At 42.8% G+C, this 12780-nt stretch overlaps 1 protein-coding gene across 1 annotated transcript; it reads right to left on the bottom strand.

Annotated features, from left to right (window-relative positions):
* Positions 1–2119: 2119 nt before the first annotated feature.
* Positions 2120–7966, bottom strand: LOC145406430 (uncharacterized). The gene is made up of 4 exons (XM_080277586.1): positions 7783–7966; positions 6475–6568; positions 2831–3010; positions 2120–2342 (listed from the first exon to the last, which is right to left on the bottom strand). The coding sequence occupies exons 1-4, from the start codon at positions 7964–7966 to the stop codon at positions 2120–2122; spliced, it is 681 nt and encodes a 226-aa protein (XP_080133712.1).
* Between the last annotated feature and the right edge of the window lie 4814 nt (positions 7967–12780).

Genomic DNA, 12780 nt, shown 5'->3' with positions numbered 1-12780 from the left:
TATCATTAAGCAGGTGTATATTATTAAGCAGATGTATATTGTTTAACAGGTGTATGTTAGTAAGCAGGTGTATATTAGCAAGCAGGTGTATATTGGCAAGCAGGTGTATATTAGTAAGCAGGTGTATATAGCAAGCAGGTGTATATTAGCAAGCAGGTGTATATTAGTAAGCAGGTATATAATTATTAGCAAGCAGGTGTACAGTAGTAAGCAGGTGTATATAGCAAGCAGGTGTATATTAGCAGGCAGGTGTATATTAGTAAGCAGGTGTATAATTATTAGCAAGCAGGTGTATAATTATTAGCAAGCAGATGTATATTAGTAAGCAGGTGTACGAATACAGCAAGCAGGTGTATATTAGCAAGCAGATGTATATTAGTAAGCAGGTGTATATAGGACTCCCATGGGAGGGATTGTACTGGAAAGGTACCAAGCGTACCGCCCTCCGCCTATCGGCTCGTAATCGCGAAGCTCATAGGTCCCTACCCCGGCACCCAATTCCATCCTAGTTTTAGGACGCTGGGAACAATTGGGTTAAGCAGGTTTATATTAGTAGGCAGGTATATACTAGTAGATGTATTTTCAAGCAGGTGTATATTAGAAAGCGTATGTACAGTATATTAGGAAGCAGGTGTATACAGAGTATAATTAAGCAGATGTATATAGTTAAGCAGGTGTATATTATTAGGCGGGTGATGATTATTAAGCAGGTGTGTTTGTCACCCGTTTTATTGAGACTGCGCTGTAAAGGAACAGTTGGCCACAGCGTGAGTAGTGGACGCCAACAAGCGAGAAACGTGTGACTCAGTAGTTTTATATATATATATATATATATATATATATATATATATATATATATATATATATATATATATCATCCAATCCTACATTGCCCCATGAATAGCGTAGGAGTCCGGGGGTAGGCAGTTGGTCCTGACATTTAAGATGAGAGTGACCAGCCTTACTCATCCCTGAGTGGCATTACATGAGCAATCAACCCCAACCACCCCTTGGATATAAACCTTCACCGGCCCAATCCGATTGGAACTCAATAATTACCCACCAAACCACCAGGCGCCAAAATTTGGTTATATGGTTACCACCCAGCGTAGTAAATGGTTTCCTGGTGTACAGGAAACCATTTGGCTTGTCACTCAATGTAGAGACACCCACAGGCTGAAGGAAGTGGAAAGAATGAAGGAAAGAAAGACAGAAGAGGGAGTGTAAAGTTACCCATAGACAGAAGGACAAGGAAAGAATGAAGGAAAGGAAGACAGAAGAGGATGGAAGGAAAGAAGGATGGAGGAGAGGAAAGGGCAGACACCCGACAGCAGCACTACATCGAGTGAGTGGATGATGAGCGCCCCCAGCAAGACAGAAGAAGATGGGAGGAAAGAAGGATGAAGGAGAGGAAAGGGCAGATACCCGACAGCAGCACTACATCGAATGAGTGGATGGTGAGCGCCCCCACTTACCACAAACATGTATATATATATATATATATATATATATATATATATATATATATATATATATATATATATATATATATATATATATATATATATATATATATATATATATATATATATATATATATATTCCTTGTGAAACAGGCACAGTGACAGTCTTTAGTTCCTTACACGCCTAGCGCACGAACTGATAAATAATATTGTAATTCACGTGATTACTACAGATTTTAAATCTTATTGAAGAGACGTGGAGATCGCACATCCTCCCATCTCCAATATTTTACCCATTGTAGTTATATGCAGTTGAGTTGATAGATATTAATCTGTTTTAACTAACAGTTTTGTTAGTGGAAATTAGGACTGGGATGATGATAAAATTGATATGTCTTTATCTTTGACAGAGTGACACTGTATACAGGTCCTGGTACTGGCTTGTACAAATTACATGTCAGGCTTCCGTGAAGTCAGTAGCTGAACAGAAGCAGGGTCTCGGAGATCCATTTCATTTTTTTTTTTTTTCTATATAACTTTGTGAAGACCCGCTTGATTTAGTTTGATCTGTAAGTTCCGACACAATTATGAAATGCAGAAGAAAAACTGATCCCAATATCCAGGTTACAACAAATTGTTGCGAGACCAGTGTGAGGTCAGTGACTGGGCTGGAGAAAGGTGCTCTTATGGTTACTTTCCTCCTCCATGAGCCTGTATGCCTTCTTAAAGACTCTCATCATCTCCTTGGCCGAGTATGGGCACTTGGAATACAGCTTTGGGCAGTCTTGGCCGCCGTGCGTGAACCCCAGGAAGGAGGCGTAGGAATAGTACAGCTGCGGCGTCGGCGTCTCCTCCAGGTCCTCGGCAGACACCACGCCCCTGGGGACGGAGAATATCGCCAATACAGTTGGTGGGAAAACTTTACCTAATACTCGTATATCACCTCTTACACCTACTTCCCTCTGGTAAAATTTCTAAGCTGAGAGAGACTTGGTATATTTCTCTACCCATAGATGATTAAGTTTGACACAATGTGCCATGGGAGAAAGTGACGGAGATGCCTAAATTCTGAAGTAGACGCAGTGGCACAGTTGGCCAGATTTTGACCGTGACTGTTCTAGCTCGATGGCACCAAAAATGGACTGATCATACTTCAGAGTCATTATATCCTTTTCCTTAGGTAAAATCCTCTCTACATCTCTTCCCCTCCCCTTTCCCTTCCCCTCTCCCATTCCATCTTCCCATCGCTCTTTCCATCCCTTCCTCCCTTTCCTCCGTCCTCTTCCTCATTTTCCTACTCATTTCCCTGTATTTCCTCCCCTGTCTCTCCCTCTCTCACTTGATCTCCCATTCTCTCCCTGCCTCACCTGAAGAAAGACAGCATCATCTTCTCCTCGTGGTCCAGCTGAGCCCCCGCCCTGCCCGCCAGCTCACACGTCAGCCGCAGCCCGCACCACCGACCGTCACTCTCATACACGCGGGCCAGGTCAGCGTGAAGCTCAGGGTCATTGCGGGTGGCGGCCACAAGGGAACTTAGATCACGTCGTCTGTTAGGTCGGAATGGAGAGAGTACAGCTGATAAGGAAAACACCTAAACGTTACCCCACACTACAAGACGCTGGCTGGGGTAAAGAGATCTTGGTCGCGTGCGTGGAATCGTCGTCTATGCACACTCGGCCAGATATACGAGTAATCGAATACAGTACAGTCCAACAACCAAACTTGGTGTAGAAAGTGATCTTACATCCACACTCAGCTAGGTATACCAAATTAGACTCTTTCTCAGCAATATTCATGTAGCGTGTAGTTATTTTCGTAACCCTTTAGGGGTAGTTTGTCTAGATAATAAAGATTGATGTGCCGAGTGATATTCTAAACACATTCTGCAAAACGCCAAAAAAAAAAAAAAAAAAAAAAAAGCTGAAGAATCAGTATCACGTACACCACCTAATTATAAAGTGCATCGCTGTGTTGCCTCGTACTCTTCGTTGCTTGTGTTTAGAGTCATTGGATGTATCTGTATTATAATGATCCGACTTCTATATGTTTGTTGGTTGGTTTGTTACAATAACACAGAAAAAATAGCGCAACGTACTGTAACGCAATTTTTGTTTGGCCAAGGTACCGTTAAAGTGTTCTGCCTTGAAAAATTAAACAATTTCCAGTCCAATCGGGCCACCGGTTCCAGAGTTATGACTCATTTCTGGCTTTTTGACATCGAGCGGAGGCCGCCGAAGGCGGCCTTTAAGATAGTGTAATTTAAAGAATGGAATTTCAGTCTTACGAAGCATAGCTCTTGTTTTAGCAGTACACAAGTATAATACATTGAGCATCAAGCACAACTGATTACTTGCCAATTAATATTCTTAGGTGTTCCATAAGGTTTAGAAATGAAAAATAATTAATATATTCAATAATGTTAATTATTACATGAACTATTAAAAAGTACATAAGTACCAGGTAAGATCTCTTCAGTCGACGAATACCAGCTTCACTATGCTGCATTTATTTGAATAATGTCTTTCAGCACAAAACATTCGATACGTTTGATTATTAACCCCTTCATTACGATAACATCTCATTTATGCATACTACTCACAGACGATTTTTTTTACAGCTTAAGGAAAACCACAAGTTGTTAAGGGGTTCAGTGCAATTGTAAGTGGATAATTTGTTCACACATTTTTTAGGCTGATGTTGCATTTTCTGAACTGTAGTAATGAGGGTAATATGCTAACGTGGGAGGGGGCGCTGGGTCCGAGATTAACTCCCTAGGGGGCGCCTAACCGGAAAAAGAGAGAGAGAGAGAGAGAGAGAGAGCATATCATCAAAGAACAAGACAGGTGGCCACACTATGAACTCAGCCATAGATGCTCCCCATAGCCACACAGTAAACTACCTGTAATCAACGCTTACATAAATCTCATGACAATTTCTTTTTTTTCTTTCTTTCTTTTCCCATTTTCTCTTTCTCTGGCTACGTACCTCAGTGATTCCCCCCCTCCCTTTTTTTTTTTTTCGCTTCTTGCACTTCTTTTGTTTCTAGATTCCCCCTCCCACCCTTCTCTCTCTCTCTCTCTCTCTCTCTCTCTCTCTCTCTCTCTCTCTCTTTCTTCCTCTCTCTCTCTGCGTCTCTTTCGCCTATTAATCAATTTTTAGCGTGTGTCTTTAGCCTTTTGCAATTCGTAAGATTTTATTGCTTCTTTCGCTTCTTGCACTTTTTTTTCTAGCTCTCCTTTCTCCTTCTCACGATTCTTTTATTTCCGTCGTGTCTGTCATAGTCGCTTCTTGCATTGCCCTTGATTTAGGCACGTCTGTCTTTGCTTTATACATTTTTTTTTTTTTTCATTTGTTTCCAGCGCGTCCGCCTCTTTCGCTTCCTGCACTTCTGTTCTTTTCCGTTTAAATGCGCCTCTTCTTTCCTGCACATTTCATTTTATTACACCTCTTTGGTTTCTTGCTTTTTTTTTTTATGTACTCCGTCTTGCACAGAATATGGTTAGTCTGCAGACCACATTACATAAGCTCTAGAGTTGAAAGACCTTGAAGTTACACAGCGCATTCAGTTTTGAGGTAGAGAACACAGACACATCTTTCCCTCCTTATTAGTTTCACAAATGGCTGTCAGAAGGTGGAACTTGTCTACTAGTTTGAAATTTCTGTCTGGATAATACGGCCGACTATACTCTTTTTACTCTTACTTCGCCAAAAATTATAATCTTTCCATCTTGAAATCAACGCATTAACACACGATTATGATGCTAGACATGAAGATGTGCAATGGAAGACATGTAGATCCGTAGTATTGTCTTTTTTCAGCCACCTGCCTTCGTAAAATATGCTACAAAAGGCGAAAATCTGGGCCAGGTTAGTGTGAAAGAACAATAGAGCCAAATTCTGGATGGCATTGAAGGCTTCGTAACACCTCGTCCTCAGCGGTATAGTGGGAATAGTAGCCTACACGTTTTAATGTCGACTTAATTTGCATCAGTAACATGAAAGAGGATATTGGTGCGTAATGTGCAGAAGAAATCGCAAAGGTATAGATGTTACGAACTCTCCAGTCACTAAGAATACGGCCTCATCTCACTAGCTGCATCTCTGCATGCTGCCTCAATCACCTTAATGGAACACCTCCATCTTAAGTAACCGCTGCCCAACCCGTTTTCCCTGTTCCTTCATTTCCGTATCTGTCACTCCTTGCATCACTTCCTCTTACCCATCCACCACAATCGCCATCCATTACACATTAAGCATCCATTTCTCTTCCCTGTCCTTATATTTCTTTCTCCCACTCGTCCTTGTGCCATTATATCTTACTCGTGTCAGTCATTATTCGTATCTTGAACACTTTTTTTCCCCGTCCCTTCACTTCTGCCTCCGCAACCCGTCTTTATTTCACTGTTTCACAACCGCTTCATCTTTCCCTTCTATCTTGAGTATCCCTTTCTTTCCCCTGTCGCTGTTTCTCTGTATCTCTCGTCCTTCTTTCACTATTTTTCTTCCGTTTTGTTCCTCCATCTTGTGCTGAATAAGTTGTCTCTTCCCTTTTCCTCCAGTGCTGCCTCCACCACTAGCCATCGTCAACTCATTGAATCTTTCTCTTCCCAATACCTCCGTCTCTGTCTTCACCACTCGCCCTTATGTCACCATTTCTCACTCTTTTGGTTCTTTCTCTCCTTGCTACAGTTTTGCTTCTACCGTGCCAGCTCATGCACTCCATCCTTCTCTCGTTCCCCAAACTCTAGACGTAATGCTTACACGTTGAGTAGACTTTTCTCCTCCCTATCTCTCCACCTTCGCCTTCTCCACCCACCCTTACCTCACTGTGTTTTACCCATCTCACTCTTCCCCCCTGTCCTGAATAATCTTTTTCTTCCCTGTCCCTCCATTGCTTCCGCCATCTCTCGTCCTCGCCAACTCATTACCCAAACTCAAGACATCATTGCATATATGCTGAGTAGAATTTCCCTTTCATCTCACTCCCTCATCCTCGCCTCTGTTCACCCACCTGCGTCTGCCAGCGAAGAGAGCCGCGTGTGCGATGGTGAGGAGCGTGATTGCCGTAGCTGTTCCCAGTGTGCCGTAGTAGAGCAGCCCCTCCCCTGCAACACATATACAGTTGCAGAGCAAAAATGTCGTTGCATGTTATACTCGAACAGTTATGAAAGTCCTAACACACTATTCTGAAAAGTTTTGTTGAGCTCAGAAAATCCCATTACCTGGTTCTGAAAATTCTTGATAATTGTCTCTTTATATATAGTAAAACGGACTCAATATTTGTATCCACAATTTTACACTCGTTCGAGAAAGCACAGGTAGGCTACACGTTCGTATCAAGAGAAACAGTTTGACACCGCGGACGACGAATACTGAATAATGACCGTTGATCTCACTCCATACAATTTATTTATTTATTTACTTATTTCAAGGCTACATTATACACATTTTTTTTTTTAATCTAATCCATAGGAAGTATTGTTGTTAAATGTACATTCACATGCAAACAAATCAGTATTCTTGAGACACCACGAGCTGTACAGAACATTTAGGGCATCATCAGAAGCCTCATTAGCAACATTTTTATTCTTTTATTCGTGTGTGCAGTCGAGGCTTAAACCACCAGCCTACGAAGAGAGGGAAAGAATGCTTTGGAAATCTGATCACAATTAAGAGACTGATTCATGCCATGTAGCCAGATGTATGGTGACTTAAATATTTTCATAACTGTCGTCATACTCTACAGAGTGTGATTTGTATTATTTTGTGAAGGTGGTGGTAACCATCATCCACTCACATGACCTAGTCTCCCTGCTTCTTCTTTCCCCTTTGACATTCCTTCTCTGTGTCTGCCCTCCTCTCTTCTAACGTGTCTCTTTCCATCCTGTCACTTTTTATCACTTCTCTCCATTTCGGGTGTCTGTGCACTAAGTGACAAGCCTAATGGTTTCCTGTAACCCAGGAAACCATTTACATAGCTGGATGGTAACCATATAGCCAAATTACGGGGTGAAGTGGAGTCCACTATGGTGCCCCTGTTAGCTGGGTGAAGAGGCACAAATGCGCAGTCCATCCAGGAACCAAACCACATTATTCCCCGCACCTCGTTGCGACGAGGTGCTGTCAGCCGCAAGGGAACATCCGTTCACTGCATTGGACGGCCCTGTAGGGTCGGTTGCTTGCTTGCGGTTGATGTGTCTGCTTGTCCATAGAGACTGGGAGTGATCAACAACAACAATAACAACACAGTATGCTACCCACTGTAAATCTAGTTTTTGTAGACTCGGGTGGAGTAACAAAGTAAATATTAGTGTCTCACCTACTGGGAGGTCGTTGAATGTGGTGGCGAGAGGCAGGCGCCACACACTGGTACCCAGTCCGTTGGTCGTCAGGTACGCCAGGCGGGGACGGGTTGGGTCTATCTCATCAGCACCTCCACCACCTGACCCGGAACCAAATACAACAACCATCACCACCAGTAGCCTTGGTAACAGCTTCATCATATTTATATTATCGTCATCGTGTTCGTTGTCATCTTCATCATCAACTAGCCTTTCTCCACTCTAACCAGTTTCTGTTTTACCCTGTTTCATGTGAACCGAGCAGATTTAAGGAACTCATTCCGCCATCCAGCCATCATAGTTGCCCATCTGTTACATGCCGTTCGAAAAACTTCACCCTCCTGTGACCATGTAACTCCTTAACAGGGTGGGGAATGTTATCTTTATTTCCATCTTTTCCTTTAGTCAAAAACTTCTCTCATCATCGCTCGATGACAACCAGCATTATCCAATTCAGACCCCACTTTATACCCGTTGTTTCCGTTTTGCATTTGTCCTTGCGGTGTGTGTTAACCCCAGGGTCTGTATTCAGTACCAGAGGTCTTTCCTGTAAGCTGAATGACTGATTGTTTGGTTTAGGTCTGGAGTCCATTATTTATTTATTTATTCATTCATTATTAGATATTTCGTCATCCACCTTCCTTCACCTGACCTAACCAAGCGTAAAGTATGTTATTTTGCCATGTTAGAATATGTTCCAGAAACAGTACCAACATACTTCAGTACAGCAGTTTCGTACATGTATGTCATGGATTGATAAAATAATTTGTTGATCTATTTCCTCTTACAGACCAGCGTTCCCTGACATGATATGTACCATGTCATATCGTTTGGCTGTACAGTATTCGCACTGGCTTGGGAGAGCATGTAACACTTCCTAAATGCCCGGTACTCTCTTGTTATCCTTTTGTATGATATAGAAATGATTTACAAGGTAATATGGAGGTGTAATATGCAAATAAATCGCATGGAATGAAGGGTCGTATTCTGAGTAGCTTTGGAGATTTCGTAGCACCTCTTCTGTGGGAATTCATTATGCCTATTACCACATTCTCTTGCATGCGGTTTGTATACAGTAGTTTCAACATGGGCGTAGTTTGCATCAGTAACATATAAGAGGTTATTTTTGGGGTGATGTGCTGGATAAATCGCCAGGAAAGCTGTGAAACGAAGCCTGTGCCACTTAGAAAATGCCACGAAATCTCCTACGCTGATGAGAATACGACTCAATGTTCTTACTCATTCTCGGCGTCTGCATTGATTCCCGATACTAAAAGGATATAACTGACACACAGGTCAAAATGAAAATGTAAATATGCAAAATAAATCGTTCAGGAAGAAATGTGGCGACGGCAATATGGCTCGGTGTACTTACTCATCCTCCGTGGCTCCACAATTCCGGCACTGTGAATGGCGGGGAGAGGACTATGTGTGTGCGTGTGTGTGTCTTCGCGGTGACTTCTGTGTTGGAACTGTCTCGCTCTGTGCTTCCCTTTCACTATATACTAGATCCCGTCGCCGTGTTGAGAGAGAGGGGGGGGGGATTTTTCACGCCATTAATCCCACTCTTAGGGATAGATTGGATGAGAAATGGACTCAGAATACATACATACAGTACTTACATACATACATACATACTGTACATCTTTGTGTGTGTGTGTGTGTGTATATATATATATATATATATATATATATATATATATATATATATATATATATAAGGAGAGAGTTGGTTGTTTAAAATTCCATTAAAATAATCTTACCTTATCTCCCACAAGGTCCACCGACATGATCATAAAAACATCTTCGCATATACCACTACATTAGGCCTGAAAAAGACAGCCGTAGCATGTATTGAGCCATGCAGGTGATGTGCAATTGCTTTTACTCCATTTGTTGTGCGCAGGATTGTTGGGCCACAGAGAACGGACTGTCCAGTCTAAGGCCAGAGTTGTGTACATACGCGCGCGCATGCACGCACGCACACACACACACACACACACACACACACACACACACACACACACACACACACACACACACACACACACACAGACGGAGGGGGACTGGTGGGAATGAGAGCGTGAGAGGTGAGACCGACATCAATCATGAACACAGTAGACTACAAGCCTAGTTATTCTCTACGTCCTGATGATAATCATAGGTAGGCTGATAATTACTTCTGTCACTGTGTCCGGTTTACTGCAGCGGGGAGTAATCAGGGTTTTCTCTAAATCTCCCCTGTCTTCTTGGGTTGCCTCGTCCTTTCACTCATTTTCCCGCATATAGGCCATCCTCTCCTTTTCCCTCTTTCCCCGTCCTTTCTCTAATTTTCCCTCTTTCCCCGTCCTTTCTCTAATTTTCTCCCTTTCCCCGTCCTTTCTCTAATTTTCCCTCTTTCCCCGTCCTTTCTCTAATTTTCTCCCTTTCCCCGTCCTTTCTCTAATTTTCCCTCTTTCCCCGTCCTTTCTCTAATTTTCGCTTTCCTCATCGTCTCTAAGTTTCCCTCTTTCTTGTCCTTCCTCTCATTTTTTCTCTTGCCCCATCCTTCTCATTTTCCCTCTTTCTTTTTCATTTTTTTTCCCCAATTACCTTGTCCTTCTTTCATCTCCCCACTTTCCAAGATCGTTCTCTCATTTTCCCCACTTCCTGATGCCTAGGATGCCTAGTGTTCAGCGTGTACCGTACTCTGCTCCTTAAAGTCATCGTCCTCCGTACGCTTACTTAACAGATTATTTTTGAAACTGCAGTAACACCTGAATCTCTCTCTCTCTCTCTCTCTCTCTCTCTCTCTCTCTCTCTCTCTCTCTCTCTCACACACACACACACACACACACACACACACATACACACACACACTGAGGGGGTTCCAAGTCATCGCGAGGGAACTCTTCACTCACATACACATTGTCACCCAACGCTCCCTACGCTTGGATGATGCCTTTCTACTCACCTCCCTATGACGATCGAGGGTCACACACACACACACACACACACACACACACACACACACACACACACACACACACACACACACACACTGTACAAGTTGTTATAGTTGCTCGGACTATATGCTGAAGAACATAGTTACTGATCAGCACATCTGTATGTATAGTGTGGGATTACATGAATATAAAATAATACAAATATCAGAAGGCTAATAAAAAAATGTTCAATAAATATGCAGTGGGCCATAGACTGGGTCGTACATGTTTCGGAGTTTAAGCGTCTCCCATTATAGATATTTTTTCTGATATTTCGAGAGAGAGAGAGAGAGAGAGAGAGAGAGAGAGAGAGAGAGAGAGAGAGAATTTAATTGAGGTAAGTGAAAGCAAGAGAGAGTTGAGGTTCCCTCGTACGTATTATTATTATCATTAGGAGCAGCAGCAGCATTATGACAGGACACGCTGGCTGCTCGGTGTTGCGTGAAGCGTAGCGAGAGAAGAGCAGGGGCGCACGTCTGTCACGGCCAAGGTACCGCCAGATTCACGAACAAATTTACGATTAGTTCCCAATCATAACAGTGGTTTGATTTTTTTTTACAGGAGGGAGCTAGGCAATAAGTGTGATTTGTATTGCTTTTACTCTAACTTGGAATAAAATTTGTCAGCTGTCCATCCTGAATGCCGAGTTGCAACAGAAGATGAACACCAGGTTTAAATGCTGGTCACGATGAAGTGTTGTGGACAGGATGTGGGGTCACAGCACTATACTTTGCCTCTTTCTGTCAGTGAGCTAAGCGAAATAAGCTGTGAAAAGACGAGAATCTTGGCCACGTTAGGGGAAACACAGCATAGTAGTTAGAACGTCTCAGTAAGTGTTGGCCTTTTATAGTTTTGATCCCCAAGAGGTGACTGGAATTTTTTTATATATCATTTACTGCCACCAAGGGATGTAGCCTGATCATCTACCCTTAAATTCCTCATAAAACGCACACACACACACACACACGCGCGCGCGCGGAATCGATCGTACGAGTATATGCTAAAGAATCTCATCCGGTAGTTCGATACTCTTGATAGCATGGGGAACTACGTACAGCGCCTCTTCCCTTAGATTTATTTTGCGGTCAGACAACTCCAATACCATTCCAGCTAACGTTAAGTGATTTTATTTAGCTGAGTGAAGCATACGAGTCAGAGTTAATACTACGATTATTCTGAGCATGACGACATACACAAATGTGAGGGACATCATCATCATCACTATCACCATCACCATCACCAGTCATCATCATCGTCAATCATCATCATCAATCATTATCACAACATTTTTTCCAGCAAAGGAAGGGATAAGGAACAAGCGTACAGTAAACCACCAATAAGTGCACATCGGTAATGAGATAATAAGGTCAGATCAGGAGAAAGCTTCAACCAGGATCTTGATAGGAAAGTACAAGCAGATACTGAATAATTAGCATTAGGAACAGGGTGATTTCAGGGAAAGCAAAAGATGTGCTGACCAGATCACAGCAGTAACAACTGGTGAGTTTTTTGTCAGTAGCATTTACGGTTCTGAAGGAGATATGCGATAAAAGAGTAGACTGAGAGGCATGAAAGGCAGCTTACTGAATGTCAGACCGAGTGCTATACATTGCCAGTGAGTGAAATTTAAAGCGGTGAGAACACTAATCAATAATGTGTTGAAGGACGGCTGTACGCAATGAAAAAAGGCACCTAAATCCATAACATCTCATTTAACACACACACACACACACACACACACACACACACACACACACACACACACACACACACACACACACACACACACACACACACACACACACACACACACACACACACACACACACACACTCGCTGGTGCATTGGTAACGTTCTCGCTTGCCAACTGGTGGACGGGAGTTCGCGCCTCGCTCAGGTTGCGAAAAGTTTCACTGACGAAGTGGGTGGTTACTGTCCCCCTTGAGCAAGGGGACGGGTGTGTGCGTGTGTGAAGGTCACAGCCTTGCCCAT

The sequence above is a fragment of the Coenobita brevimanus genome, chromosome 70, assembly GCF_032717465.1.
Source record: "Coenobita brevimanus isolate Jiangsu-jjx chromosome 70, ASM3271746v2, whole genome shotgun sequence".
Taxonomy (NCBI): domain Eukaryota; kingdom Metazoa; phylum Arthropoda; class Malacostraca; order Decapoda; family Coenobitidae; genus Coenobita; species Coenobita brevimanus.
The sequence above is the reverse complement of the archived record's forward strand: the minus strand, read 5'-3'. Positions and strand labels throughout refer to the sequence as shown.

What these genes read in the sequence shown, in the direction of transcription:
- LOC145406430 (XM_080277586.1), bottom strand. Translation starts at nt 7,966, where the DNA reads ATGATGAAGCTGTTACCAAGGCTACTGGTGGTGATGGTTGTTGTATTT. An exon ending in ATTCAACGACCTCCCAGTAG is followed by an intron (nt 6,569 to 7,782) that starts GTGAGACACTAA and finishes TATGTGTTGCAG; the next exon opens with GGGAGGGGCTGCTCTACTAC. An exon ending in ATGATGCTGTCTTTCTTCAG is followed by an intron (nt 2,343 to 2,830) that starts GTGAGGCAGGGA and finishes CTCCGTCCCCAG; the next exon opens with GGGCGTGGTGTCTGCCGAGG.